At 51.9% G+C, this 27,689-nt stretch overlaps 1 protein-coding gene across 6 annotated transcripts in view; it reads right to left on the bottom strand.

Annotated features, from left to right (window-relative positions):
- SNX29 (sorting nexin 29) overlaps positions 1-27,689 on the bottom strand; it is a 580,903-nt gene that overhangs the window by 460,994 nt on the left and 92,220 nt on the right. For all 6 annotated transcript variants that reach the window (XR_006343074.1, XM_043914342.1, XM_043914345.1 and 3 more), the window contains one exon: positions 27,436-27,518. Coding sequence is in view for 5 of the 6 variants with exons in the window: in XM_043914342.1 (XP_043770277.1) it covers positions 27,436-27,518 (83 nt within the window). In the remaining variant the exon portion in view is untranslated. The remainder of the gene's footprint in view (positions 1-27,435; positions 27,519-27,689) is intronic.

Below are 27,689 nucleotides of genomic sequence, written 5' to 3'. Positions count from 1 at the left end.
GACTCAGCTGGGGATTCGCACCTCACAGATGAGGGGAGGATGAGCCCCTGTCTTTTGTGCTGAATCCTGGCCCTTGGACACTTAAAAAGCCACAGAGGGCAGGCCCTCCAGCTTTCAGATGGGGCAGCCGGGCTCGGAACTCATACCTGGAGGCGGAGTGAGGAACCACCGTGTTCTCTGGGTGCTCCTGGGGGTGAGAGTTACAACTCCTGGGCTGCATCGACTCCCCCTGGGGAGATGCTAAACCCCCCTTGAAACCCAAAGGAGGGAGGAAGGGTGGGAGGTGGAGGCCACAGAGAGCCAGCAGCGGGCTTCCTGATGGGAACGCAGAGCAAGAGTCCAGATGCTGTAAGGAGCAGCAGGCAGGCACCCTAATCCCACCTGCAGGGCGCCCCTCGAGAGGAAAGAGGGGCGCCCAAGGTCACACGGCGGGGGCCACAAGGAGAACCAGGCTCCCCCGAGCCCACAGCAGGCGCCCTTCTCGCTCAGGCCCCAGCTCACCTGCCGAGGCCACTCCGGACACCACAGGCAGGAGAGGAGGGCAAGGGCAGAAACCCCAGCCGCTGGGGTGCGGGAATCCCTCTCCAACCAGCAGGGTGAAATCCTTACCAACTGGGAAGGGGAAGGGAAGCTCGTGAGGGGGCATGGCCAGGTGAGGCTGAGGCAGAAAAAGGTGAAATTGGAAGCGATGAAGTAAGGGGCCTCAGCTGGGCAGGGAGGGGAGAGCTTCCAAGCAGAAGGAAGGGTCTGCCTGGCACCCCGAAGGGCCGTGTGGCGGGACAGAGAGCAACGTGGCGGGGTTGGTGGGGGGGCAGTGGGGAGAAAGGCCACACAGGTGTTAAAGGCCATGACAGGAATTTGCTTTTGGCCCAGGTGCAGAAAAAGGTCACTGCAGGGATGGGGGGGAGGGGGGGAAGGATGGGAGTGGAGGTGAACGTCCCCCTTCCCATCCATGCAGGCAAACCACCATTCCCCCCCAAGAGGACGAGTGTGCTGTGGGCGATGCGTCAGTATCTCTTTCCAGGCATCCCTGCACACGTTCCAATCATTAAAACCCTGGGGAAAATGCTCTTTTCTATTCATTATCAGGTTTCTTCTCCCAGGCTGCCAGCCTGTCTTCAGGGGCTCGGGCCCTGGTCTAACAGGCCTGAGGGAGGTGACGGTGGGCCGCTGCTAGGCCCTGCAGATACCAGGGAGTTAAGCCGGCCAGCCCGCACAGCCGCCCCCTCACCGGGACGCCCTCCCGTCCTCGTCTTCATCCTCGCGGTGGGGCTCAGCGGGCCAGGGTGGGGGCCGCCGTGCAAGCTTGCCTCTGGGCTCCTCACAGCTTATGGTCTGAGGCATCCGTGTAAAACCCACTCATCTGGAGACAAGAAGAAAACCTATGCCAAGCTCCACCTTGGGAGCTAGAAAATTAGTCTTTAATCAGGCAAATACACAGGCACCACGGTGGGCAGCAAGAGATATTAAATTGGGAAGAGCGGGCTGCTGAACCCCGTGAGGGCCGGGCCTGACTGGGCACAAATAAACAAATAACGTGTCCACCTCTCTCCCGCCACGGGAACCCTGTCGGAGGGACGAACGTCCCTGAGCAGAGAGACAGCAAGGGAGTCACCTGAGAGATGGCAGAGGCTGGGAAACGGCCCGCCAGCTCGGAGCCCGAGCCTCACCTCCGACGCCGACACCTGCAAAGTCCACACTCGCTGCGCCCTGCGAGGAAAGTGGGCAGGTGGGTTCACCCCACTTTAAAGACGAGGCAATTGGAGGCCAGAGAGTTTAACGCTGGGCTGTGCACGGATTTTCATGTCTTTCTCACAAGAGCTTTCTAGAGCGGGTGCTGGCCTCTGAGCTGGACAGCTTCCTGCCGCCGCGGCCCCGCGGCGTGATGACAGGGCCCCACTCGAGGTCGGTTAGGACCAGTGCAGTAGTCGGGGCACCACGCGCCGTGGGGAACGGGGCACAGGCCTCAGGGTTGAGCCTGGGTTCGCGTCCTTGCTCCAGCAAGCACCGGCTGGATAACTCTGAGGAGCCGAACTGACCTCCCTGGTCCCCAGCGGTGGCCTCTGGGCACAGGGGTATGACCACCCAACTCACAGGGCTGCCAGGGGAACCGAGTGAGTTCAGGCCAGAAGAGCTCCTGCCCGCACAGTGCCCACATACAACTGCAGGGGCCCCACCGGCCTGGACGCCTCTAACCGTCTCCTAGAAGAAGGAGAGGACTTCCCTGGGGGTCCAGTGGTTAAGAACCCGCCTTCCAACACAGGGGACGTGGGTTTGAACCCTGGTTGGGGAACTAAGATCCCACGCCACAACTAGAGAGCCTGTGAGACGCAACTAGAGAGCCGCATGCTGCAATGAAGACCCGGGGCAGCCAAAAGTTTAAAATAAAATAAAATTTAAAAAGAAAAGATACTGCACCTCCAAGACTCAAAGAGATAAAAGGGCGGAGCCAGAGCCAGCATCCAGGGGCTCCCAGCTCTCCGGGGTCAGGTCTTCCTGCTTTGCAGAAGTCACTAAGCGCATCTCCCCAGGGCCTGGCTCCCCAACGGGAAACCTGGCCCGGTAGCCAGGTGGCATTCTCCTCCAACCTCGTCCCGACCCCTTCCTCATCTCCCTCGGTGCTTCTCAAAGAACGTCAGGGAAGGTTAGGAAAAGTCAGCTTTGTCTGCCACCAGGAGGGCTTCTCATGCCCCGAGGACTGTCCAGGAAGAACCTCTCCTCTGATGCCAGGCCCGTCTGCCATCTCAGCTGGACTGGCATAATTATCCTCTTTGGGACTTCCAACAGCGATTGATACATCAACAGGAAATCTCTTTGCCTCAGCACTGACCTTTCCCTTTTTCCTGTGCTTTTCTAGCAATTCTTAATATATATTTATGTCTCAATCTGGGGCTGTCAATCAATCTGTGGCCATTAAAAAAAAAAAAAGCCCATGGCCAAAGTCATGTCATAGCTTCACCATAAGTACCTCATTCTATCATTGAAAAGCTCTGTAATCTCTCCAGGCTGCAGTTTTTCACACACAAGATGGACAAGAGAACAAATTCCCCCAGGATCTTGGAGACACGCGAGCATGCGGCTCGGGGCAGAGTCCTGCTGCAGGTGGGCAGTCCATGTGCTGACACCTACTGATCACCTACTAATCACCTTGATTCTTTTCTGTTCACAAGTGCTGACACCTACTGATCACCTACTAATCACCTTGATTCTGTTCTGTTCACTTGACCAGCACTGATGAATCACTCACGAAGGGCCAGGCGCCAGGCCCAACGCTGCCAACACACAATGGAGGAAAGAAGAGATGACCCCTGAGCAAGCCCCCTGCCCTCCAGGAGCTTGCAGACTTTCGGGGGCAGCTGCCAGGCTCACAGTGGGCATGGAGCTGAGTGATGGAGGCCAGCAAAGACTGCAGAGACCCCCAAAAGCCTGTGGGTAAAGAGGGCTAAGGAGCCCTTTCTTGGAGGAAAGAGGCTTGCACAGAGGCTTGCAGTGAGTAGGGGTCACCCCCGTATTGAGCGAGACCCCCACAACAGAGGAAACTGCTTCTGTCGGGAAGGGCACACTCAGCTCCCTGGGGGCCCCCATATGGGGCTAGAAGGAACGTGGTAATGGCCTTCTACAAGGATGCAGCTATGCAAACACACCCAAGGACTGCAAAGGTTCAAGTTTTTCCACTGAGGTCAAATGTACTGGTTTATTGATGCTGTTTCTAACAGGGAAATCTCCTGGTGATTCAATGTCAGCAACTAATTTCTAAAAAGGTTTTCAGCATTGCACAGCCCAAACAGAACCCCTCTGTGGCCCGCCGGTTTGGCACCTATGGGTATAAGCAAAGGCAGGAAGCGAGGCGACCACACAGTAAGCGCCGGACAAACACCAGCTGTTTGTATGCAGGTCAAGGACACAGGACAGTGGGAGATGGGGGGGGGGGTGGCTGCTCACGGAAGGTCCCAGACTTGACCCCCGAGGATGGGCAACAACTGAAGGGATTTTCAAAAGGGCCACCTATGGCGCTGGCCACCTGGATCTAACATAAGCGACAGCATCTCTCACCGCTCCACACACGTCCAACAGCTCACGTGAGAACTGGCAGAACCCAGATAAGGTCTGTAGCGGTGTCCTTTCCCTGGTTCTGACAATGTGCTATTGTTCTGTAGGATGTTATCGAGGGAAGCTTGGGGAATGGCACGTGGAAATTCTCTACGACAATTCATAAATTCTTGTGAGGCTTAAAATCTTTTGAAACAGAAAGCTTTCTACATGATCTGTGCATGTGCTCACTCGGTCGTGTCCGGCTCTTCCCAACCCCATGGACTGGAGCCCTCCAGGCTCCTCTGTTCACGGGATTTTCCAGGCAAGAATACTGGAGTGGGTAGCCATTTCCTCCTCCAGGGGATCTTCCTGACCCCGGGATCAAACCCAAGTCTCTAGTGTCTCTGGCATTGGCAGGCAGATTCTTTACCACTGCGCCACCTGGGGAGCCCATACGTGTGTGGTTGTGTGTGTGTGTGTTTATAAATACATATATTCCAAGAAAGTGCGCTGGTCAGATTGACGGTGTTGCCCTCCGTCTGTGTGCACAGCTGGCCACAGGACCACGTGGAATAAATGCACCTTCCACCTTCTGCAGTTGCTGGAGGTGACTCTCTAACTCCCTCCAGGCGAAGCGAGGTGGGTGGAAGTGGTGCTGGAAACTTGGGGTCCGCACCTCAGGAGCAGGGGCCATGCCTCCTCACGGGCACAAACGTGCACGCAGACAACAGTAACGTCGACAGACGACAGAGCGGCCAGATGAGAGGACGCTGGGTCCCCAGCAGCTGTGTGGGAGGAAATCAAATCCTAGCCTATCTAAACCAGTGTTACTCTGGGTCCTTGTTACAGAGCAACTTCCTGCCCGAGGCGCCAACAGACACACCTCCCGACGCAGAGACTAACGCGTTGGTGGGGTGACTGGTCCCATCCCTCCGCACACGCCAGCCAGGAAGAGCAGAGGAGATTCACGGAGGCCGGGCCTGCCGGGTCCCTGATGGAAGCATCTCGTAAGCTAAGATGATCTTGCAGAAGTGTCTCTGTCACCTCCCTCCCCTGATTTACATGGAGACGTCCGCTCGGTACCGGGGAGGAGCTGCCTCAGTGAAGACGGATGATGGAGGCTGCCCTCCGGAAAGCAGCTGCTCTGTCTCCTCCCACGCAGATCAAACGGCATTCAACACGTCCCGTCGGGGTCCCTCGGCCCCAGCTTCTCCGCTCTGTCACCTGAACTTAACACCCACACAAAGGGAACTCAGCCAAACTCGCCTCTCCGGAGTGATCGCTCCACTCTGGGGAAACGTGACAGGACCAGGTGATGAATCAGTGGGGTGAGGATAGGAATCTCTGGAAACACGGGTGGCAAACATCGCCATTTTTAGTCTACTGCGAACTTTGTTATTGTTTAGTCATTCAGTCCTGTCCAACTCTTTGTGACCCCATGGACTGTAGCCCGCCAGGCCCCTCTGTCCATGGGTTTTTCCAGGCAAGAATACTGGAGTGGGTTGCCACTTCCTGCTCCAGAGGATCTTCCCGACCCAGGGATTGAACCAGCATCTCTTGCGTCTCCTGTGTTGGCAAGCAGACTCCTAACCACTGAGACACCAGGGATTGCTAACTTATTACCTGAAAAAAGACATCTGCTATGCTAAGTGATCAGTGCTACTCAGAAGAGGGGGGAGAAAAGAAAAATCTAATTTAGACTCAAAGGTCAAACTTCATCATATATTCGTTAATGGACTTATTCCCAAAATACTCTTTTAACATTTTATTGACTAGAGACATATTAATACATCTTTTGTTACCCAAACATTATTGATCAGAGACGTTTCAGTATTCACTGGTGAATAATGTGTTAAAACTGGATTCTTCGTACAGTCTGGCTTCATACTGGGGTTAATTGTGGGCCTAACTGTGAAGACAAGTGTTCAGTGTGTTTCTCACATTTTAGGAATGCAGGCTGACTTCCTGGAAATGCAGGGTAAGCCCCCATCCCTCCCTGGGTTGACTGATCAGGAACAGGGCACAAAGAAGCGGTGATAAAATGCAAGCACGTTCAAGTTGGAGCCAGCCAGACACGCCTGCGGGAGTGGAACCAACCACATTCCCGACAGACACTGGATGCGGTACCAGCCTTCAGCATCCATTCTCGGTCCTTTGACTTGGCATAATCATTCCTTGGGACCTATCTCTGCAAGGCAGAGAAGGCTCTGGCAATAAAGCCAAGGGTCACCAACTACTTTCATCAAAGACCTTCACAGAGAAAGTTAAGAGATTTCCACAGCGATTGATACGTCACCTATTCTGTGCACTACAAAAATCATTCCTGGGACTTCCCTGGTGGTCCAGTGGTTAAGAATCCGTCTTCAAATGCGTGGGACACAGGTTCGATTCCTGGCTGGGGAACTAAGACCCCACATGCCACAGGGCCCCTGGGCCCACACCGCAACTCCGGAGTCTCTGTGCTCTGGAAGCTGAGCATGGCCACTAGACAAAGCCCACGTGCCACAACAAAGACCCACTGGAGCCAAAACCAAGACCAACAAAGAACGGTCGTGAATACAGTGCGTGAAAATGATGCCAAACCCAGAGCTAATCCCGCAGTGACCACGGGTGAAGCCACTTGGCCAGGCAACTCGGGTGGCAAGAACATTCCCAAAAGCGCTGGCCTCGCAATCTCAGGGGAGGGTGACGTTCGTGTCTGGGGTCCAATGAGAAGACTCTCCTGTCACCTAAATGCCCACAAGCATGAAGCAACAGCTTGATTTTCAAACAAAGCATCTAACGGTCAGATGGTCCAGGACCAAGGGGCAGCCACAGTTTCAAGGAGACCAGTTCTGATTCGGGGCTGCCTCCTCTGCGGGGAGAGCCTGGCTCTCAAGACGAGGGTTTTCAATTCTAGGAGACGGAAATGAGGGGAAGTTATTTTTCTCAAGTATATTTCATCTTTTTACCAGTAAATGGTAGAAGGGCCCTAATCGCACAGTTAGGCCTCTAGGAATGAATGAATAAATTAATGATTACAAGAACACCATGGAGCGATGATAAATGGAAAAACAAGGATGCATTAAAAAGACATCAAGGGACAGCTGTGACTAACTCAAGTTGCCAGTATAAAATGATTAAAATTAATTAGGGGTCAACTGTTCATTAGAGGGAGGAACACATTGAGAGAGAAACCAAAGATCCTGAAAGACAAAACCGGGGGGAAAGCCACCTTAGGATGTCTCAATTAGATGAGGAAAAAAACACAAACAGCAGAGCCTTGAGCAAGGAGAACAGAAGAAGTTGCCGCCTTCAGCCCAGAAAGGGCTCAAATCAGGACACACCACGCCTCCCCATCCTAGCAGGAAGTGACAGAAAGCTACAAAGTGCTCACTCAAGAAACAGTGGTTCAAGAAGAGTGTGGAGCGGCAGAAATAGTAGTTAAAAGATGGAGAGATTCTCTTAATCCCGGGAGGAGCGGGGCTGGGGTGGAGAGGTGGGCCGGGCTCTTCAATCATGGACGTGTACTGAACTCACCATCTGAGGTCATCTTCTTACAAGGAGAGTCCTAAACCTGCCTCCACATGGCCAGCATCTCCTGCCTGGACCAGCCGCTGCCCCTGCCGTCTCCCTGACCCTCCAGCCCCTCCCCTGATCAACTCTCCACCCAGTGGACACAGATCAGATGGAGTCCCTCCCCTGCGCTAAAGTCTCTGATGGTCCCCCCTGTCATTCAGAGTAAAAGCGAAAGCCTCCCACCTGCCCTACCCTCACCACCTACCATCCAAGACTTATTCTGCTTAAGCCACGCCCAGCACCCTCCTACCCCAGGGCCTTTGCACGGGCTGTCCCTCTGCTGGGAACACCCTTCCTCACTCCATCTGGGCCTCGACTCACAAGTCCCCTTATCAGATGGACCCGGGCAGACGGCAGGACCCAGCAGCCCCTCTGGCCACTCTCTGTGCTCTTGTTCAGTTCCATCTTGCTCCAGACAGACCCTCACCTGATACGTTTGCAGTCTCCGTGCTCCCCCTCTGGCCGTAAGCTCCATGCTTCCTGCTGGCACAGTGACACCCCCCCAGGGAACACGGGTGTCACAGCTGGAGCAGAGGTGCTGGCATCGAGTGGGAAGAGGCCAGGGATGCTGGTAACACCCGCCAGCACACAGGACAGGGAGTAACCTAACTCAAAGGAAACTGCGTGGAGGCTGAGGCTCCTGCCCTAGAGTCCACATGGTGCCCGGCACGTGGGAGGTCCTCAGAAACTATCTGCTACACGGACGCCTCATGGGCCATTGTGCCGGAGTCGCTCACCCCGCAGACTCAGGCTCCTGTCCTTACCTGCTTTATCTCATCAAACATTCCCAGCAGATCTGGGGGGGGATGGGTTAGTGACCCCGTTTTGCAGAAGAGAAAACAGCCTTAGAAAAGTCACTGACCTTCGATCATACACCTAAAAACAGCCTGACATCTCAATGTCTCTTCCCAAGCAAGGAGCTTGGAGGGGAACCACCAAGTCCCTGACTGTCCATTTCCACCTGGAACAAGGGCCCCCCTGCCCCCCACACCCCATCTCTCCACCCCTCAGTCTCTGCTCCCAGGACAGAGGTGACTGGTCCCACTCCAGAGCCCAGGAAGGGGAACTGGGCCAGCCCAGCTCAGCGTCCACGGGGTCTCCCTCTCTCGGGGGCACAGCCACGGCCCACCCACCACAGTGAACACTCAGGAGCAGCCGCCGTGGGCCTTTGCACCTGGCAAGCAAACTCAGATGGTGCTTATACAGGTCCACCTGCCCACAGGCTTAAAGCTCTGTTTCACAGTCAGCTTGATTAATAACAAGCTACCATTTTGATCTGCATCTCTCTCTCTCTGTCCAGAAGAGGTGACATCTAGTTCAGTTCAGTTCAGTGGCTCAGTCGTGTCGGACTCTTTGCGACCCCATGGACTGCAGCATGCCAGGCCTCCCTGTCCATCACCCACTCCCACAGTTTACTCAAATTCATGTCCACTGAGTCGGTGATGCCATCCAACCATCTCATCCTCTGTCATCCCCTTCTCCTCTGGCCCTCAGTCTTTCCCAGCATCAGGGTCTTAAAGGATGAAGAAGTGCTACGCAAGCCAAACAGGGGGGTGGGGGGAGCACACCCCAGGCAGCCGGGCCGGCACGGCTGGTGTCAGCACATGAACCTGACCGCGCATGTGAAGACCCGGAGCAGCTCAGAGCCGTGGAGATGCGGTGGCATCGCTGCGAAGCGCTCAAGGACGGTCACAGGCGAGCGCCAGCTTTGTCCTTCTGACCCCCAATTGGGCCTGACGACTGTGGGCTCCCAGATGTTGAAATGCAAAGCTCAGAACCCTGCAGGGGGAGCTGGGGCTGAGATGAGACAGGAAGGGAAACTTCACTGTGCCCAGGAGTTACCTGTTGAGGTTTTTTACCCCATGGAAGTGTATTAATATATAAAACAAAAAATGTTAACAGTAATTTTTTAAGTTGATATTTAAGATCCAGGAGAGGGGGGAAGGGGGGTGGAGGAAGGAAAGAGTTGGAAGATTTTGGGCACAAGCAACACACAGGCGTTCACTGATCAGGCCCCAAGCTGAGCGAGTGGCTCCTCACAGATGGGTGTTATCAGCTCCTTATAGAAATAAGGAAAAGGGGTCCAGGGAGGGCAATGAGTGGGCCTGGCAGATAGCAGGGCCAGGGCTGTAGGAGCTGGGGTGTTCTCACCACCCCTCCCCTTTCAGGACACACACAGCCCAGGGTGACAGGTTCCATCCACGCCCGGACAGGCGACCCCCGCCCTCGTAATGGCCCCCTGCAACTCAACCAAGCGAGCTGCCCCGGCTCTCCTGGCAGCAAAGCTGACACTTCAAAGGGGTGCAACTGGTGCCTCATCGGCTGAGCAAGAAGCCTGTTTCGGATCCGCTGTGAACCGCACCAAGCCGTTACATAAGCTGCAACCAGGCCGGGCTGAGAGAGAGAGAGAGATGACGAGGAAGCTCAAGTTCAAAGTCATCCTGGCTTAGGGGCCGGGAGCTCCCTCCTTCCAACATGTGTGGACAAATGAGGAGTCGGAGTTATTAAGGGTGACCCTTGCGGGGATCAACCGACCTCTACTGAAAGGAGAAAACTCAAAAGGAAAAAAATAGAACATCATGTGTGGCTCAAAAAAGAACCAAGACAACGCGGAGACCAGGGGAGCTCACAGCCGCCCCCTGCGTAACTGCAGTTGGCGGAGGTAGCTTTGCAAGGGCAGTGAAAGTGAAAGTCACTCAGTCGTGTCCTACTCTTTGCGACCCCATGGACTATATAGTCCATGGAATTCTCCAGGCCAGAATACTGGAGTGGGTAGCCTCTCCCTTCTCCAGGGGATCGTCCCAACCCAGGGATCGAATCTGGGTCTCCCGCATTGCAGGCAGATTCTCTACCAGCTGAGCTTCAAGGGAAGTCCCACAAAGGCGTGCCACCTCCTGAAGCACTCACTGCAAGAGAGACTCCTGGAAAGGCTGGGGAGCCGGTGGGGCCGGGGCTGGGGCGAGGCTGCGCGCGAAAGGCCTCCCAGGACGAGCCCCTCCCCCGGGGGTCGCGGTGGAGGGGGAGCGAACGGGGCAAGGGCCTGAGCAGCGGAGCCCCATCTCCCCAGAGGGTGGGAAGGGCCCGGGCGTCCAGCCGCAGCTGCTCCCCTCTGGGCCTTGCCCTCCCCTCCTTGTCCAGGCTCCCTTCACCCCCACCCCTGCACCCTCTCCTCCTCCATCGCCCTCTGCCCCACGAGCCCCCACCCTTACCACTCTCATCTCCTCCCTTCACCATCTGAGGAGCCAGGAAACAAAGCCTGTGTGACTTCCGATCACCCCGCCCCAGGCGTGGTTCCAGGCCTCCGTGGCTCCAGGTAAGAGGCTGAAGCCGTGCTACTGATCTGAAACCTGGACTAGGATTCCCAGCTTCAGGGAAGGGGGGGACCTCTTGCAGGGTAAGGGTGGGGGAAGGTCACCGTGGAGGTCACACACAGGTAACAAAGAATCCATCATCCCCGGCGGGGACCCAACTGCCTTCCTTTCCCCCTACGCAGTCACTCTGTTTCAGTATTTTACTTTTTTTGTTTCTGTATTTTATGACCACTGTGATTTCCCCTGGATTTTCAGCTCCCTGTGGGCAGTGTCTGTGCAGCAGGAGCTCCCATCGACTAGGTCCTGAGCGCACTGGCATTAAGCTCTTCGTCTGTACTAATTCATCTGGTCCACGCGACTCTGATGCTGGTTCTCTCACAATCTGCACCTGAACAACGGTGACCCTCAGGCACGGGGCCTCTGAGGGCAGAGCAGGGTCACTGTCACCTGGACTCCCCAGGGCCCGGCATGTGACAGGTGCCCAGTAAGTCTTTGTGGGCTGAATAACAGATGAATTAAAAAATGGAGACATATGTCTAATTCCATCCTCTCAAGAGGGAGGGAGTATATGTATGCATACAGCTGATTCACATCATCGTTCAGCAAAAACCAATACAACATTGTAAAACAACTATAGTCCTGATTTTTAAAAATAAATAACTTTTTAAATGAATGAAATAAATTCCATCTGGAATGTTCCAATTACCAAGTCAGGCACTGAAAGTCCACGACACAAAATTCAGTGGGCAATTTCCCCTTGCAAGAAACTTATCCAACTTCAGGCTTTCTGTCAACTACACCAACTAGATTTGGGCTTCCCAGGTGGCACTGGTGATATGGAATCCGCCTGCCAATGCAGGAGACGTAAGAGACGCGGGTTCAATAGCTGGGTCAGGAAGATCCCCTGGCGGAGGACGTGGCAACCCACCCCAGTATCCTGGCCTGGAGAATCCCCATGGGCAGGCTACGGTCCATGGGGTCGGGAAGAGTCGGACACGACTGAAGCGACTTGGCAGGCCCACACCAACTAGATTCACTCCGTGTGGTTGCACAACCAGCGTGTGGGCTGCTGGCCCACCACCTCCTCCTGAAACGGCACTGTCAAGCCCTCACCCAGGCAGTCGGGGGCCTGGCCACCTCCCTCCGAATCATTTACTATGGGCTCTCCAAGCTGCCCAGTGTTTGGAACCGCGTTGCCAAGCAACCAGCCAGACCTCCTCGCTAGTACTGAGAAGCCCTTCCCACAATAGCCAGGAGGAAAAAGGACCCTCTCAGCCAGGCCTACTGACAACCGAGGATGTTTCTCTCGCCCCCTCTGCCCTGGCTCAAGACCAGAAGTGGGGAGAAATCAAAAGGAAGTGATCAGGTTGATTATCTGGGCTTAACTCCCCCCACTACCTATCTATCACTCCCCACCCGCACCCCAAAAAAGGAAAAAAGAAGGCAATGATTGGGATTCAAGTGCTGAATAATATCCCTGGATAATCAATTATACCTCATGAAAAATAATGACAAAGAGAAATATTTTCTAATTAGCTGTATACTGCATTTCAGAAACACAACTGGCTACCTACGGCCACAACTGTGCTGACGGCAAATAGGATGTTCTCTGAGCGCCTGATGTTTTCCTCTAGAAAAGACCATTGCCCCCACCACCCCCGCACCATTAAAATAGGGCACCAGCGCAGGACATGGGAAATTGAGCCAGCAGCGAGCCCCAGAAGGAAAGCAGGGGAGAGGCGGGCAGAGAAAGGGCCAGAGCGCCCCCTGGTGGCCTCAGGGCTGCTCTTCCTACAACAGACAGAGAGACAGGCTGAGCCTGGTTTCTTGCAACTTCCCAAACCATCATATATTCAAACAAAGAAATTCGAGGGCAGAAACTCATTTTCTAAAGAGGAAGTGAAGGAAGGTAAGGCTGACATGAATGCCAATAAGTATCAACTGAAGGAATTTTCAATTATGTTCTGGGAAGACAGCGCCTGGTGGCTCAGTGGTAAAGAACCCTCCTGCAGTGTAGGAGGTTCGGATTTCAGGATTTCATCCCTGGGTCGGGAAGATCCCCTGGAGGAGGAAATGGCAACCCACTCCAGTGTTCTTGCCTGGGAAATCTCACGGACAGAGGAGCCGGGCAGGCCACAGTCCATGGGGTCGCAAAAAAGTCGACTGAGCTACTCATGCTGGGTGTGACTGTCAGGCTAGGATCACTTATTCTGGTAACTTTTACAGGTGTTAGTCCTGATGCACCCTACAGCCCCCCTAAATCGCCTTCAGCGCAGAGGTGAGAGAACTCAACAGCCCCCCAGCGCACAGGCAAGAACAAACACTTTCCGGGATCTGTCATTTCGTTCAGGTTCATTTTTAGCCTGTTTCACTCCCTGAATCACGCAGGAGGCAGGTGGTTTAAAAACAACAACAACAACAAAAGGTCTAAAATAAAATATGGCTCCTGGAAAACAGCCCCACTGCCTGTTCAGGGTTTCTCAGCCCGGGCACTGACTTCTGGGGCTGGATACGTCACCGTGGGGCCTGGCCCATGTGCCGCAGGGCATTTGGCAGCAATCCCTGGGGATCACCCACCAGATCCCAGCAGCATCCGTATCCCAGCCGTGATGACCAAAATCGTCCCCAGTCATTGCCAAGTGCACCCCAGGGGTTGAGCTCACCCCCGGCTGAGAACCACTGTCCGATCTCATCACACACCCACTCCTTCTCTCTTTTTTTAAGATTTATTTCTTTGTGGCTGTGCTGGGTCTTTGCCGCTACACCCCAGCTTTCTCCAGCTGCAGTGAGCAGGGGCTACTCCCCGTTGTGGGCACGGCTTCTCCTTGCGGTGGCTCCCTTGTTGCGGAGCACAGGCTCAAGGTGCACGGGCTTCAGCAGTGTGGGGCTTCGTCGCCCTGACACGTGGGATCTTCCTGGACCAGGGATCAAACCCGCGTCCCCTGCGTTGCCAGGCGGATTCTTAACCACTGGACCACCAGGGAAGCCCCACATTTCCATTCTTGAGGCCACTGGCCTCACAGAAAGAGTACACGGGTTCATCTCCTCTAGAGGAGAGGGGAGACTGAGGAGTAGACACCACGGGAAGACAGCCCGAGGGGCCTCTGCAGGAAGGACGGCGCCGGGAAAACCGAAAATCAGGTCTGCTCACCCGCAGGTCAACAAGAAGGCCCAGACACTATCCTCAGGGTGACTAGCCTGCAAGGGACCCCTTCAGGGTGTTAACAACAAAACAGCGCCTGCCAGACACAGTGCACATTTAACATGCCAGGCAGTCTTCCTAGTCACGTTATGTTTCGTTTTTCCTATCAAGGTATAATTTACATAAACCATCTTGAGCATTTTTCACAGATTCATTCATAGAATCCTCACGACCCTGTCAGGCGCGTGCGATTAGCAGAGAATCATTTTATACAGAGGAGAACACAGGGGCCCGGACAGGTTAAATAACTCCCCGCTGCTAATCTGAGGAAGGAGGTGGGTAAGAATACAGTCGGTCTGGCTGGAAGGATCTTCAGGAAGCAGAATAATGATACCGAGATTATCAGGGTTGTGGCAGACGCCAGGTGCAATTATCACAAAGTGCTCTTACTTCTTTCTGAGGTCTGCAATCCTTTGAAGGAGAGTGATAAAAGCAAAGGACCTTCTCTCCAGGAAAATCCACAAAGGAGCACAAATACACAAACATCATTTTGCACACAACTGCAAGAGGCTTCTGAGGTCTCGTAAACAATCTATGGACCTCCAAGAAGCTCCTAGACAATATAGCCGAGGCTCTGGGCTAGACCTGAGAAGAATCCTCCAAGCAGGGAACATGACTTCCACTTCATGGACTGGGAAGCCGAGTGCAGAGAAGGCAAGGCATTTGCCCAAGGTCACACAGCTCTCAAATAGCAGCACTGTGGTCTGCCTGACTCCAGCATTCCTTCCACCCCGAAAGGCTGCCTTTACAGCAGTCCATCCACCACCACCCACACCAGGTTACCAGAAAAATAAGGGATGCACAGAGACAACGGATGTACACGTATGAACTAGCAGGACTGATGATGGAAATTTGGCAGTGACCATGGAAAGGCTGCTGGCCTCTCAGAATGAAAACCTGAAGGTGACCTTTGCCTCTCATCAAGAATGCTGATGCTGCTTTACACATTCCGGAAGACAGCGTCGTTTCAGAGCAGTCTCCAGGAGCCTGGGCCCAGTCACACTTCCCACATCGACCAACACCTGGCCCAGAGTCGAGAAAGTTGCGGGCCAAATATCAGAGCCAGTGTGATCATGGATACCAGCTCCCGCAGCCAAAAGGTCACTCAAAGTCAATGCAACAGTCAACACATTTGCAAAGGAAACAGTCAACGAGGGGAAAACGCACACTCCTGTCTTGCCATCAGGACAGCCCAGGAGACCAGGTCTGACGCTGGAATCATCCGGACTTTGACAACCCAACGCTGGAACAGCTGCAAAGGGGGATGTGAAGATCATGGCCCTTTTCCCGGAACAGATGGCTTAGAAGTGCAAGGAGTCCCTGAGGGTGGGCTCCTCCACTTTAGAGCTGGGGAAACTGAGGCCCAGAGAGGCACAAGGGCCTGCCGCTATCAGACCCGGAATCAGAACCAGGTGCTCCCGACTCCCAGCCTGGTGCTCCCTCTGCCCCAGCTGCCTCCTCCCTGATGGAGCGGGGAAAAGGGGCAAACAGTCACGCACTCCTTCACTCCACAGGCAGCTTCATAGTTCCAGGTTTTTCCCGAGGCCCAGGTGAGGGCTGCAAAGGTGATGAGAAGAGATGTATGCTTGTGCTTGGGGAACTCACTTTCATTTCATTCCTACCAAAGCCCTTGCAACTTTTCATGTGTTAGAATGAGAATACACATTCGTGCTTTCCTTCCTTCATGCCTTCAACTAAAGTGTCTTTTATTATTTATTTGCTTGTTTTCGGCTGTGCTGGGTCTTCACTGCTGTGTGGGCTTTCTCTAGCTGGGGCGAGCAGGGGCTGCTCTCTGGCTGTGGGGTCTCGTTGCGGTGGGCTCTCCTGCCATGGGGCACAGGCTCTAGGCGTACAGGCTTCAGCAGTTGCAGCTGCAGGCTCAGTAGTCGTGGCGCATGGGCTTAGCTGCTCCGTGGCATGTAGGATCTTCCCGCCCAGGGATCGAACCCCTGTCCCCTGCATTGGCAGGCAGATTCCCATCACTATACCACCAGGGAAGTCCTAACTAAAGTGTCTTTGAGCAGCAAGTACACAGGAGGCAGGGTTTCAGGCACTGGGACTGGAGGAGCTGGCAGACAAAAAGGTGGGTGGTAAAAGAAGCAGGTGAGGGAGCAGGCCCTCGGATGGGCAGCCAGGGGAGGGAAGCCTCTCCCACGGGGTCATTTCCACAGACCTGAATGCTTTGCTTGAGGGCAGAGCATTCCAGAAGCTGCAAGTGTCCAGGAACAGCGGTGGGAGAGGAACCCAGGCTCCCCCAAGTCCTCGCAACTTGGGACCTTCACCACAGCCTCCGCTTCTCCAACTACAAAATGAAGCCAACACCCCCACTTTGCAGGAATGTGGCAAAAACTGAGTGATATTATAGATACAGCCTGGTTCACAGTTGGAAAGTAAATGGGGAGATATCCACATCATTAATCTTTTCCAGGCCCTCCATGAAAGAAGATCTGTAACTGCCCCCAGAAATACGTACGAACTTACAGGTGGATCTGGTATCTGAAGCCTGGCAGGCATCATCTGGAAAGAACCAGCATGGAAACATGAGACCAGAGTCAAGAATCCTACAGGCTTAGCTCTGACTAAGGTTGAGAGCGTGGGCTTCCCAGGTGTCTCAGTGGTAAAGAACCCGCCTGCCAATGCAGGAGATGCCAGCTCCATCCCTGGGTGGGGAAGATCCCTTGGAGGAGGAAATGACAACCCACTCCAGTATTCTTGCCTGGGAAATCCCATGGACAGAGGAGCCTGGTTGGTGGGCTACAGTCCATGGGATCACAAAACAGTTGGACATGACTTAGGGACTAAACCACAACAACACAATTTAGAGGGTGGACCCTTGGGGCTACTGAATGGGCTCAGAGCTGATCCCCAAAGAGGATCCCCAGAAAAGATTTCGGGAAGAGCTGGCCTCCCCGGGGCCTGGGGTGACACCACCTCCTGACACCCGCGCACAGTGAGGACAGTGGACGTCTCGCTGAGTCTCTCACTGTCCTCCATACTAGGCCAGGTTCTCGGCCTCCGTGGGCAATGATCTGACTCTGAAGAACCAGAAGAGCAATGCCCACCACCTATGGAAGTGCCTCCACGCGGGAGAAAGCTCTGACCCCACACAACGCCTGGTTCAAAACTCCTGGGTTTTCTGCCTTCAGATGTTAGTGCATTTAACTCTCCAATCGACCCTGAGAAGCCAGTGTCTTCATTTTGCCAGTGAGGAACCAGGGCCCAGAGAGTCTGGGGAAAAAGGAAAAGAAACTAAGGGACTTCCCTGGTGGTCCAGAGGCTGAGAGTCCATGCTCCCTGGTGGGTGGCCCAGGTTTGATCCCTGGTTGGGGAACGTGCCGCCAACTGGGACTTCGTATGTCACAACTAAGACCCGGAGAAACCAAATAAATAAATAGTTATGAAAGAGAAACCTAGCTGGGAAGTTCCTGGAGCTGGGGCTCGACCCCAGGACGGAGGCTCCAGACAGGCCTCCCACCCCAAGCCTCTCCCACCGTCTCCCTTCGCACGTCTGTCTGAACTATGGGTGTCAGCGCCCCGCACTCAGGGCGCCCACTAGGGACAGTCAGCGCTTGAGAAAGTGAGGATGGCAGAGTCAACTGCGAGGTATGACGGAGGACCTTCAGGATCCACTCAGGAAAGGAAGGGCCGTCAGAAAGGGGAAAGGCAGGCACGCAACCCAACAGTCTGCGCTCTGCAAGAACAAGCGGGGAGAGTCACATGGCTCCCGCTTCAGAGCCCCCCACTGATGTCCTGCTGCGCTGCGGGTAAAACCCGGGGTCCTCCGGCTCAGCTCTCCCCCCCACCTCTGCCCAGGCACCGCCAAGCCCGGCCCCGGCCCCGAGTCCTGCAGCCTGTCTCCAGAGAGAGAGACCTTCCAGAGTAACACACCTGGAAACAGCACCTCCCCACGTGTCTGTCCTCCCACCGGGCTGGTGAGTCCCCAGGGCAAGACTCTGGCCTCTTGCTCTGCCAAGTGAAGGCCAGGAGCATCACAGCGTCTGTCAACCGGTCAGAACTGGCATAAAAAGGCTCTGAATGTACGGGGGGAAAAAAATCTATCAAATAGTAGAAGAAGGGGAGGAAGGAAGGGAAGGAAGAAGAAAGAAAGAGACTAAAGGAAAGTGCACTTCTTTCTTCATCCAGAAAAGCACTCTTCAAAAATTTGCCAAGAGGGCAGATCATGTAAGTACTCTTCATCATTCAACCAACCCATCGGGAGGGTGAGAGGAAACTGGTAAGTGATGGATTGTGTTTCTGGCATTTAATGAGCATTAATCATTGTCATAATTATTACTGACCACCAAGAGCCCCTCCTCTGCCATCCCCATGAACCACGTTTGCCTGTGACTCCTCAGTATTAGCTAACCCTGCTTGTCACCACACAGACTAACACACGCCCGGCCAAAGCAGAGATGCCTGCTATTTCAAAAACACCCCTGGGGTCTGGGTCAACCTCCATCATGACGGCGCTATTGCACAGCTTCTCTCTTGCCCACTGCCCCCATCTGGACCTTCATGGACCCCAGACTAGGATCTGAGGGCTATTTAATCTAAAATTCTGTTGAAACACTGTTGCCACAAATTCAGTTTAAAAGAATGCCAAAAGTTAAATGGAACTGCAAAATAGAAAATGGAATTTTATTCATCATAAAACTTGGTGTCTAGAGTAAGGGTAAGTCAGCTTCAAAAGCAAATGATGACAACGTGAAAAGCTATATTGTGCCAATTCCAGGGTAGAATGAGAAGTCCTGCTGGGTATTTTTAAAGGCCTTGGAGATGAACCACACGGATTTCTTGCGTCCAGGTTCACTTCAAAAATATATGATTTTCTTTTGTATCCATTCCAGGATATCAGGCAAACTCTTTTTCTATTTACCCCTTCAAAATAAGGTCATATTTTGATCCAAAAAAAGAGAGACAAATTTCTGAGATAAAAATTTCTGAGATAAAGGTGGAGAAAACAGAACGGGAGTTAAAAGGATTTGAATAATAATTAAATAAACTAAATATCTGTTATCTCAGGAAGATGTGAAAATGATCGCCTCTGGCTTCCCTGGTAGCTCAGTTGGTAAGAAATCGACCTGCAATGCAAGAGGCCTCGGTTCGATTCCTGGGTTGGGAAGATCCGCTGGAGAAGGGAAAGGCTAACCATTCCAGCGTTCTGGCCTAGAGAATTCCATGGACTGTACAGTCCATGGGGTCACAAAGAAATGAGTCGGACACGACTGAGCGACTTTCACTTTAAACTTTTCAGGTGAAATTCCGAGAGCCATCTACAGTGAGAAGAGTGGCAGAGGTCCTGAGATCTGAGCAGGGAAAGATGGAGGGGGAGGGGAGGAAACTGCAGGGTGAGTTCCTGGACCGTCCATGAGTTGGCACATGCACCCAGGACAGGGTGATGTCAGCGGGGCGGAAGCGGGTGGGACGCCACGAGGCAGCGCCATGCAAAGGGGAGCTGGTATGCACAAGGGGTGAGCGTGGCCAGCGTCACAGCCGCACTGACCCTCAGGGTCTCAGCACGTTTGAGCGGCAATAACAGGACACAGCAGAATGGACGGCTGATAAACAACAGAAATGTACTGCTCACCGTTCTGGGGGCCGGAAGTCCAAGACTGGGGCACCAGGGTGGGCAGGGGAGGACCCTCTGATAGGGTAACACAGCTACAACGCGGGCCGGGGGTCACCGCATGGGACGTCAGGGCGACGTCCAGGGAACAGAGTTGGGGTTCCTCTGCCAGGGTCCTCTGCGGTTCGTGAGAGTCAAGCGTCTCCTCTGGAGAGGAATCCGAGGTGCCTCACACACGTACGTGTGTGCATGCATGCTCAGACGCTTCAGTTGTGTCCGACTCTGCGACCCCATGGACTGTGGCCCGCCAGGCTCCTCTGTCCAGGAGGAATTCTCCAGGCACGAATACCGGAGTGAGTCGCCATGTCCTCCTCCAGGGGATCTTCCCCACCCAGGGATCGAACCCAAGTCTCCTGCATTGGCAGGCGGGTTCTTTACTGCTGTGCCACCTGGGAATTACATCTCTCTCAAATTCATGTATTTTGATTACATTCGGAGGTAGGAACTTAAAAGAGGCAATTAAAGCTTTTTTATGAGAAGACACACCAGGGATGCACGCTCACAGACAGAAGGCCGTCAAGCCAAGAGAGAGGCCTCGCCAGAAACCAGACTGCCGGCGCCTGGGTCCTAGGGGACTTCCAGCCTCCAGAACTATGAGAAACACACTTCTGCTGTTTACGCTGCCAGTGTGGGGTACTTTGTTAACAACAACCCTAGCAAAGTACAAGAATACTCCCTGGATCCCCAGACAGACTCACTCTCTTTTTTTTTTTTTTTTTTTTGCAGTAACACAGGAGGCAGGGGTGAGATGGGGAGGGTACAAGTCAAAAGCACCCACGCTGGCAAAACTTCTAAGGGTTCTGATCTCTCGTCTGGAACACCCACAGGACAGACAAGAGGGATGGTTCCCTGAAATTTACAGCCACCACCGCAGAAAACAGAATCCCCGCCCAGCACACACACACTTATCCCCACCAACCACATGGCTACCAAATGTCGAGGGTCAAAATGCGGATGTAGTGAAGCATTTCTCCAGAGATGCAGGCTGTAAACTCTGGCTTTGCCAGAGATACCAAATAACTAGAACTATGAACTAGATACCAAATAACTAAAACAGTGTAAATTAGACAAGTGTAGGACTGGGCTTCCCGGGGCGCTCAGTGGTAAAGAATCCACCTGCCAATTCAGGAGACACGGGTTCTGTCCCTGATCCGGGAAGATCCCATAGGCCGTGGAGCAACTAAGCCTGCGCGCCACAACTACTGATCCCGTGAAGCCCTAGAGCCCGTGCTCCACGAGAAGCCATCACAAGTCCATACACTGCAGAGCAACAATGACCGAGCACAGCCAAAAATAAAAATAAATTTAAAATTATTTTTCTAAAAGTGTTAGTTGCTCAGCTGTTCAACTCTTTGCGATCCCATGGAATGTAGCCTGCCCGGCTCCTCTGCCCAAGGGAAAGTGCCTTTCCCTTCTCCAGGGGATCAAACTCAGGTCTCCTACATTGCAGGCAGATTCTTTATCATCTGAGCCACCAGGGAAGCCCTTTTTTTATTTAAAGCGTACAACTAAAAATAAAAAAACAGTCTAGATGCCTGCCATCAGCATAGTCAAGTGCATTCAGAGGCATGTCCTTAGTGAAACACACGGGCCAGCATCTTCCTCAAAGTCAGAAGATTCCCGAGGCAGACCCACAGACCACGATCTCTCTTGACCCAGAAGAGTAGCTGGCACAGCACATCACGTCTGAGACGGCGGGACCGCATCCCAGGGTGCAGGAGACCCACGTGAAAGCACAGTGCCGGGTACCACGGGGCCAGGCGGGGTGCGGAGCATCGAGATGTTTGTATCCTTGCTAACGGTGCCCAGGACGAGGCGCCAACGAAGTCTGGCCTTCATGCCCTCAATCTCGGGGTCACCATTCTTTTCAAAACAAATGTACATGAGACAAAAACTGGTGTAATTCAGAGAAGCTGCACCTGGGGGCCAGAGTAAGGTCTCAGCCCTCCAGGTCACGGTGTGACCCACAGCAGCACTGCAGGTGTTAAAAAGACGAAGCTTCAAACAGGCAAATTCCTCTGCCCTCTTCCACTCATCCTGGTGACTTCTGGAAACACATTAAGACCTGCCTTTAGCACTGAGATAGTGCTGGCACCGTTCTCAAGCTTAGATAGGCAACCACGTCCAGACGGACTCACTAGCGCTGGCTCCTTTCCATCGTGTTTATTTTCAGAGTTACCTGCTATTCAAGTCAACTAAGAATGGCTCTCCCCAGTACAGTAATCACATAAAACTCCATTTTTAGGACTTCCCTGGTGATTCAGTGGTTAAGACTCCACACTCCTAACGCAGCAGGGCCTAGGCTCAATCCCTGGTCAGGGAACTAGATCCCACATGCCATACCTAAGACCCAGTGCAGTCAAAATAAACAAATTCTTTTTTAAAAAAAAAGAACACTGGATGCCCCCAGACTCCACTCTTCCTTCCTTAGTGAAAGTGAAAGTCGTTCAGTTGTGTCTGACTCTTTGCCACCCCATGGACTATACAGTCCATGGAATTCTCCAGGCAAGAACACTGGAGTGTAGCCTTTCCCTTCTCCAGGGGATCTTCCCAACCCAAGGAATCAAACCGGGGTTTCCTGCATTACAGGCAGATTCTTTACCCCCTGAGGCACCAGGGTGGAGAAGCAATCGGCAACCCACTCCAGTATTCTTGCCTAGAGAATCCTGTGGACAGAGGAGCCTGGTGGGCTACCATCTATGGGGTCAGAGAGTCGGACACGACTGAAGCAACTCAGCATGCATGCATGCACTGGAAAAGGAAATGGCAATCCACTCCAGGATTCTTGCCTAGAGAATCCCAGGGACGGCGGAGCCTGGTGGGCTGCCGTCTATGGGGTCACACAGAGTCGGACACGACTGAAGCGGCTTAGCAGCAGCAGCAAAGCTACCAGGGAAGCCCTCTTCATTCCTTGGCCATGGGGTTATTTTGGGGGGGCGGGGGGATGGACACACTGCCTCCTGAGCAGCCAGGGGAGGCCTTGGGACAAATGTCAGCCATACAAGTAGGAACCTGCATGCACCTTCTAGGAAGGGTCCTTACAGCTTGGGGGAGGGGAAAGGTTCATCTTTGGGCCAGAGACCCATCGCACAGCCTGGTGATGAAGCCCATGGGTCTCTTCTCAGAAAAATGTTTTAAAATACATAACCCAAAACACTCAAGACTACAAAGGAAACTGATTATACTGAAACAGAATTACCAAAACGTAGAAAGACAACTGACAGAATAGTACACAGGATTTTACATTTTCTCACTAAAAAACTCTATTTTCAAGCAGAAATGACACTGTGAGATCTTTTTCATATCACTGTTACAGGAGCCAGCGACTTCTATCACTGACAGTCACTCGCGTGGCTAAGACTACTAAGGTTTCTATGATTCGCTGCTACTTTCATCATTAAAGAAAACACAACCTAAGTGTCCATCGACAGATGAGTGGACAAAGAACACACACATACACACACACACACACACACACAGAGGAATATTATTCAGCCATGAAAAAGAATGAAATTTTGCCATTTGCAGCAACACAGATGGACCTGGAAGGTACCACGCTCAGTACAGAGAAGGACAAATACTGTATGATATCACTTACATGTGGAATCTTAAAAATAAAACAAACAAGTGAACATAACAAATGAAAAACAGACTCACGGATACCAAGGACAAACTAGTGGTTACCAGTGGGGGGAGAAAAAGGGAAGGGACAATATGGAGGAAAGGGTAAGAGGTACAAATGGCGATGGGTGAAATAAACTACAAGGGCATGCCGTACAGCACAGAGACGATAGCCAACATGTCATAATAACTTTATATGTAACATGACCCATAAAAACTTTGAATCACTGTGTTGTACACCTGGAACTAATAATATTGTAAACAATACTTCAATTAAAACAAATTAATTAACGATTTCCCCCGTGGTCCAGTGGTTAAGAATCCTCCTGCCAATGCAGGGTGCATGGGTTCACTCCCTGGTCCAGGAAGATTCCGCCTGCCACAGGGCAACCAAGCCCATGTACCACAACTCCTAAGCCCACGCTCTAGAGTCTGTGCTCCATAGCAAGAGAAGCCACTGCAACAAGAAGCCTGAGCATCACAATGACAGAAAGCCCCCAGGCAGCAAGAAGACCCCACACAGCCAAAAGCAAAGTTAATTAATTTTTTAAAAATAAATTAAAATAATAAAAAATGAAGGCAATACTGAATACTAAATTTCAGTCAGAGGCTAGAGGAAAAAGTTGTAACTTCTTTTGCAAGTTCAGATCCCTGAATCCTACCCAAAGAAATGGAGGAAGTTTCTCCTTTGCCCCTTCCTCATTCCTGATACCTGGGATAAGAATGAGATGGCTGAAAGTAATCTTGAGAAAGAAGAATGGAACTGGAGGAATCAACCTGCCTGACTTCAGACTATGCTACAAAGCCACAGTCATCAAGACAGTATGGTACTGGCACAAAGACAGAAATATAGATCAATGGAACAGAATAGAAAGCCCAGAGATAAATCCACACACCTATGGACACCTTATCTTCGACAAAGGAGGCAAGGATATACAATGGAAAAAAGACAACCTCTTTAACAAGTGGTGCTGGGAATACTGGTCAACCACTTGTAAAAGAATGAAACTAGAACACTTTCTAACACCATACACAAAAATAAACTCAAAATGGATTAAAAATCTAAATGTAAGACCAGAAACTATAAAACTCCTAGAGGAGAACATAGGCAAAACATATCTCCAACATAAATCACAGCAGGATCCTCTATGACCCACCTCCCAGAATATTGGAAATAAAAGCAAAAATAAACAAATGGGACCTAATGAAACTTAAAAGCTTTTGCACAACAAAGGAAACTATAAGCAAGGTGAAAAGACAGCCCTCAGATCGGGAGAAAATAATAGCAAACGAAGCAACAGACAAAGGATTAATCTCAAAAATATACAAGCAACTCCTGCAGCTCAATTCCAGAAAAATAAATGACCCAATCAAAAAATGGGCCAAAGAACTAAACAGACATTTCTCCAAAGAAGACATACAGATGGCTAACAAACACATGAAAAGATGCTCAACATCACTCATTATCAGAGAAATGCAAATCAAAACCACAATGAGGTACCATTACACGCCAGTCAGGATGGCTGCTATCCAAAAGTCTACAAGCAATAAATGCTGGAGAGGCTGTGGAGAAAAGGGAACCCTCTTACACTGTTGGTGGGAGTGCAAACTAGTACAGCCACTATGGAGGACAGTGTGGAGATTCCTTAAAAAACTGGAAATAGAACTGCCATATGACCCAGCAATACCACTCCTGGGCATACACACCGAGGAAACCAGATCTGAAAGAGACACGTGCACCCCAATGTTCATCGCAGCACTGTTTATAATAGCCAGGACATGGAAGCAACCTAGATGCCCATCAGCAGACGAATGGATAAGGAAGCTGTGGTACATATACACCATGGAATATTACTCAGCCGTTAAAAAGAATTCATTTGAATCAGTTCTAATGAGATGGATGAAACTGGAGCCCATCATATAGAGTGAAGTAAGCCAGAAAGATAAAGACCAATACAGTATACTAACACATATATATAGAATTTAGAAAGATGGTAACGATAACCCTATATGCAAAACTGAAAAAGACACAGATGTATAGAACAGACTTTTGGACTCTGTGGGAGAAGGCGAGGGTGGGATGTTTCGAGAGAACAGCATCGAAACATGTATATTATCTAGGGTGAAACAGATCACCAGCCCAGGTTGGGTGCATGAGACAAGTGCTCGGGCCTGGTGCACTGGGAAGACCCAGAGGGATCGGGTAGAGAGGGAGGTGGGAGGGGGAATCGGGATGGGGAATACATGTAACTCCATGGCTGATTCATGTCAATGTATGGCAAAAACCACTACAATATTGTAAAGTAATTAGCCTCCAACTAATAAAAATAAATGGAAAAAAAAAAAAAAAAAAGAATGAGATGGCTGGACCTAAAACAGCCATTTTGGACAACGAGGCAAGACAGAAGGAGCCCTACTCTCTGGTGACCATGGAGCCACACACTGGCCCAGCCTGCCTACCTCTGGACAGAACAATGATTTATATCATATTAAGCCAACAGACGGTTGGTTTATTCTTTATCATGTAAAGCCACTCAAACCTAACCTTTCATCAAGAGCCTCTTGATGAAAGTGAAAGAGGAGGGTGAAAATCCTGGGTTAAAACTCAACATTCAAAAAACAAAGATCTTGGCATCCAGTCCCATCATTTCATGGCAAATAGATGGGGAAACAATGGAAACGGTGACAGACTTTATTGTCTTGGGCTCCAAAATCACCGGAGATGGTGACTGCAGCCATGAAATTAAAAGATACTTGCTCCCTAGAAGAAAAGCTGTGACCAACCTAGACAGCATATTAAAAAGCAGAGACGTTACTTTTCCAACAAAGGTCCGGCTAGTCAAGTGATGGTTTTTCCCAGTAGTCATGTATGGATTATGAGAGTGTGGACCGTAAAATAGGCTGAGCGCTGAAGAATTGATGCTTTTGAGCTGTGGTGCTGGAGAAGACTCTTGAGAGTCCCTTGGATGGCAAGGAGATCCAACCAGTCCATCCTAAAGGAGATCAGTCCTGAATATTCACTGGAAGGACTGATGCTGAGGCTGAAGCTCCAATACTCTGGCCACCTGATGAGAAGAACTGACTCACTGGAAAAGACCCTGATGCTGGGAAAGATTGAAGGCAGGCAGAGAAGGGGATGACAGAGGATGAGACGGTAGGATGGCGTCACTGACTCAATGGACATGAGTTTGAGCATGCTCCGGGAGTTGCTGATGGACAAGGAAGCCTGGTGTGCTGCAGTCCACGGGGTCGCAAAGAGTCAGACATGACTGAGTGACTGAACGGAACTGAAACCTAACCATAATTGCTATACCTTTTCTGAGTGGTGAGGGTGCCAACAGGTTGCACCTGATCATTAGCAACCTTTACTCATCTTTGAGAAACGCACTCTACCTTATGTACAAAAGTGATTCCTCCAGGGATACAAAGGAAACCCAACTAGAAATCTCCTCTGTAGCTGACGGCCTTGCAGGAGGCAAACCCCAAAATCCTTGCATGACAGAAGTTTCCCTCGGCCTCCCTGCTGCTCCACCTCTGAGGCATGTCCTTTGGAGCAGGAGTCCTAAACCCCCGAGCTGGTACCAGTCCAAGACCTGCTAGGAACCAGCCACACAGAAGAAGAGAGCAGCAGTGAGCCATGAAACCTGTATTTGTATTCACAGCAGCTCCCCATCACACGCATTACTGCCTAAGTTCCACCTCTCGTCATATCGTTGCATCGTCACATCGTCACATCGTGGTGGCATAATAAAGGCAAAGCGCTTGAATCATCCAGAAACCATCCCTGCCCCCTGGGTAAATGGAAAAATTGTCTTCCACAAAACTGGTCCCTAGGGGCATAAAGGTTTGGGGGCCCCTACTTTAGCAAAACGATGCATGAACCCAGGTACCAGGTTTCACAGCTCAGGGAGCTTACGACCACACATCACACTTCAAGGCCACAACCAGGCACCCACAAACCTGACTTCATCCCAGACTCCGTCAAGTCCGCAGTCACCCAGGAGCTAGCACAAAGGCACTGCCTCCAGGATGTGCAGGGCCCAGGGTCACCCAGAGATGGCAGACGCTGCCCAGAAAGTACTTACTGACTGTCATGGACTCTGGCACCGAGGCAGAAGGTAACAGGCTGCTCAGAGGACTTTCCTGGCCTGGAGGACTGGCTTCCACGCTGGAAAGACAAGCAGAGGGAAGTGAAGAGTCAGCCACTTAAAACACAGCACCTCGACATTTAAAACAAACGCAGCAGGCACTGTGCTCGTCCAGGTTTCCCGACTCCAAGGAAGGGAAGGCGGCCCTTTGAGATCACAGTCCATCCTCTGTGTGTGTAGATTCCCTATCT

The sequence above is a fragment of the Cervus elaphus genome, chromosome 10 (genome assembly GCF_910594005.1).
Source record: "Cervus elaphus chromosome 10, mCerEla1.1, whole genome shotgun sequence".
Classification (NCBI taxonomy): domain Eukaryota; kingdom Metazoa; phylum Chordata; class Mammalia; order Artiodactyla; family Cervidae; genus Cervus; species Cervus elaphus.
Note: the sequence above shows the minus strand (reverse complement) of the source record. Positions and strands in the feature narration are given on the sequence as shown.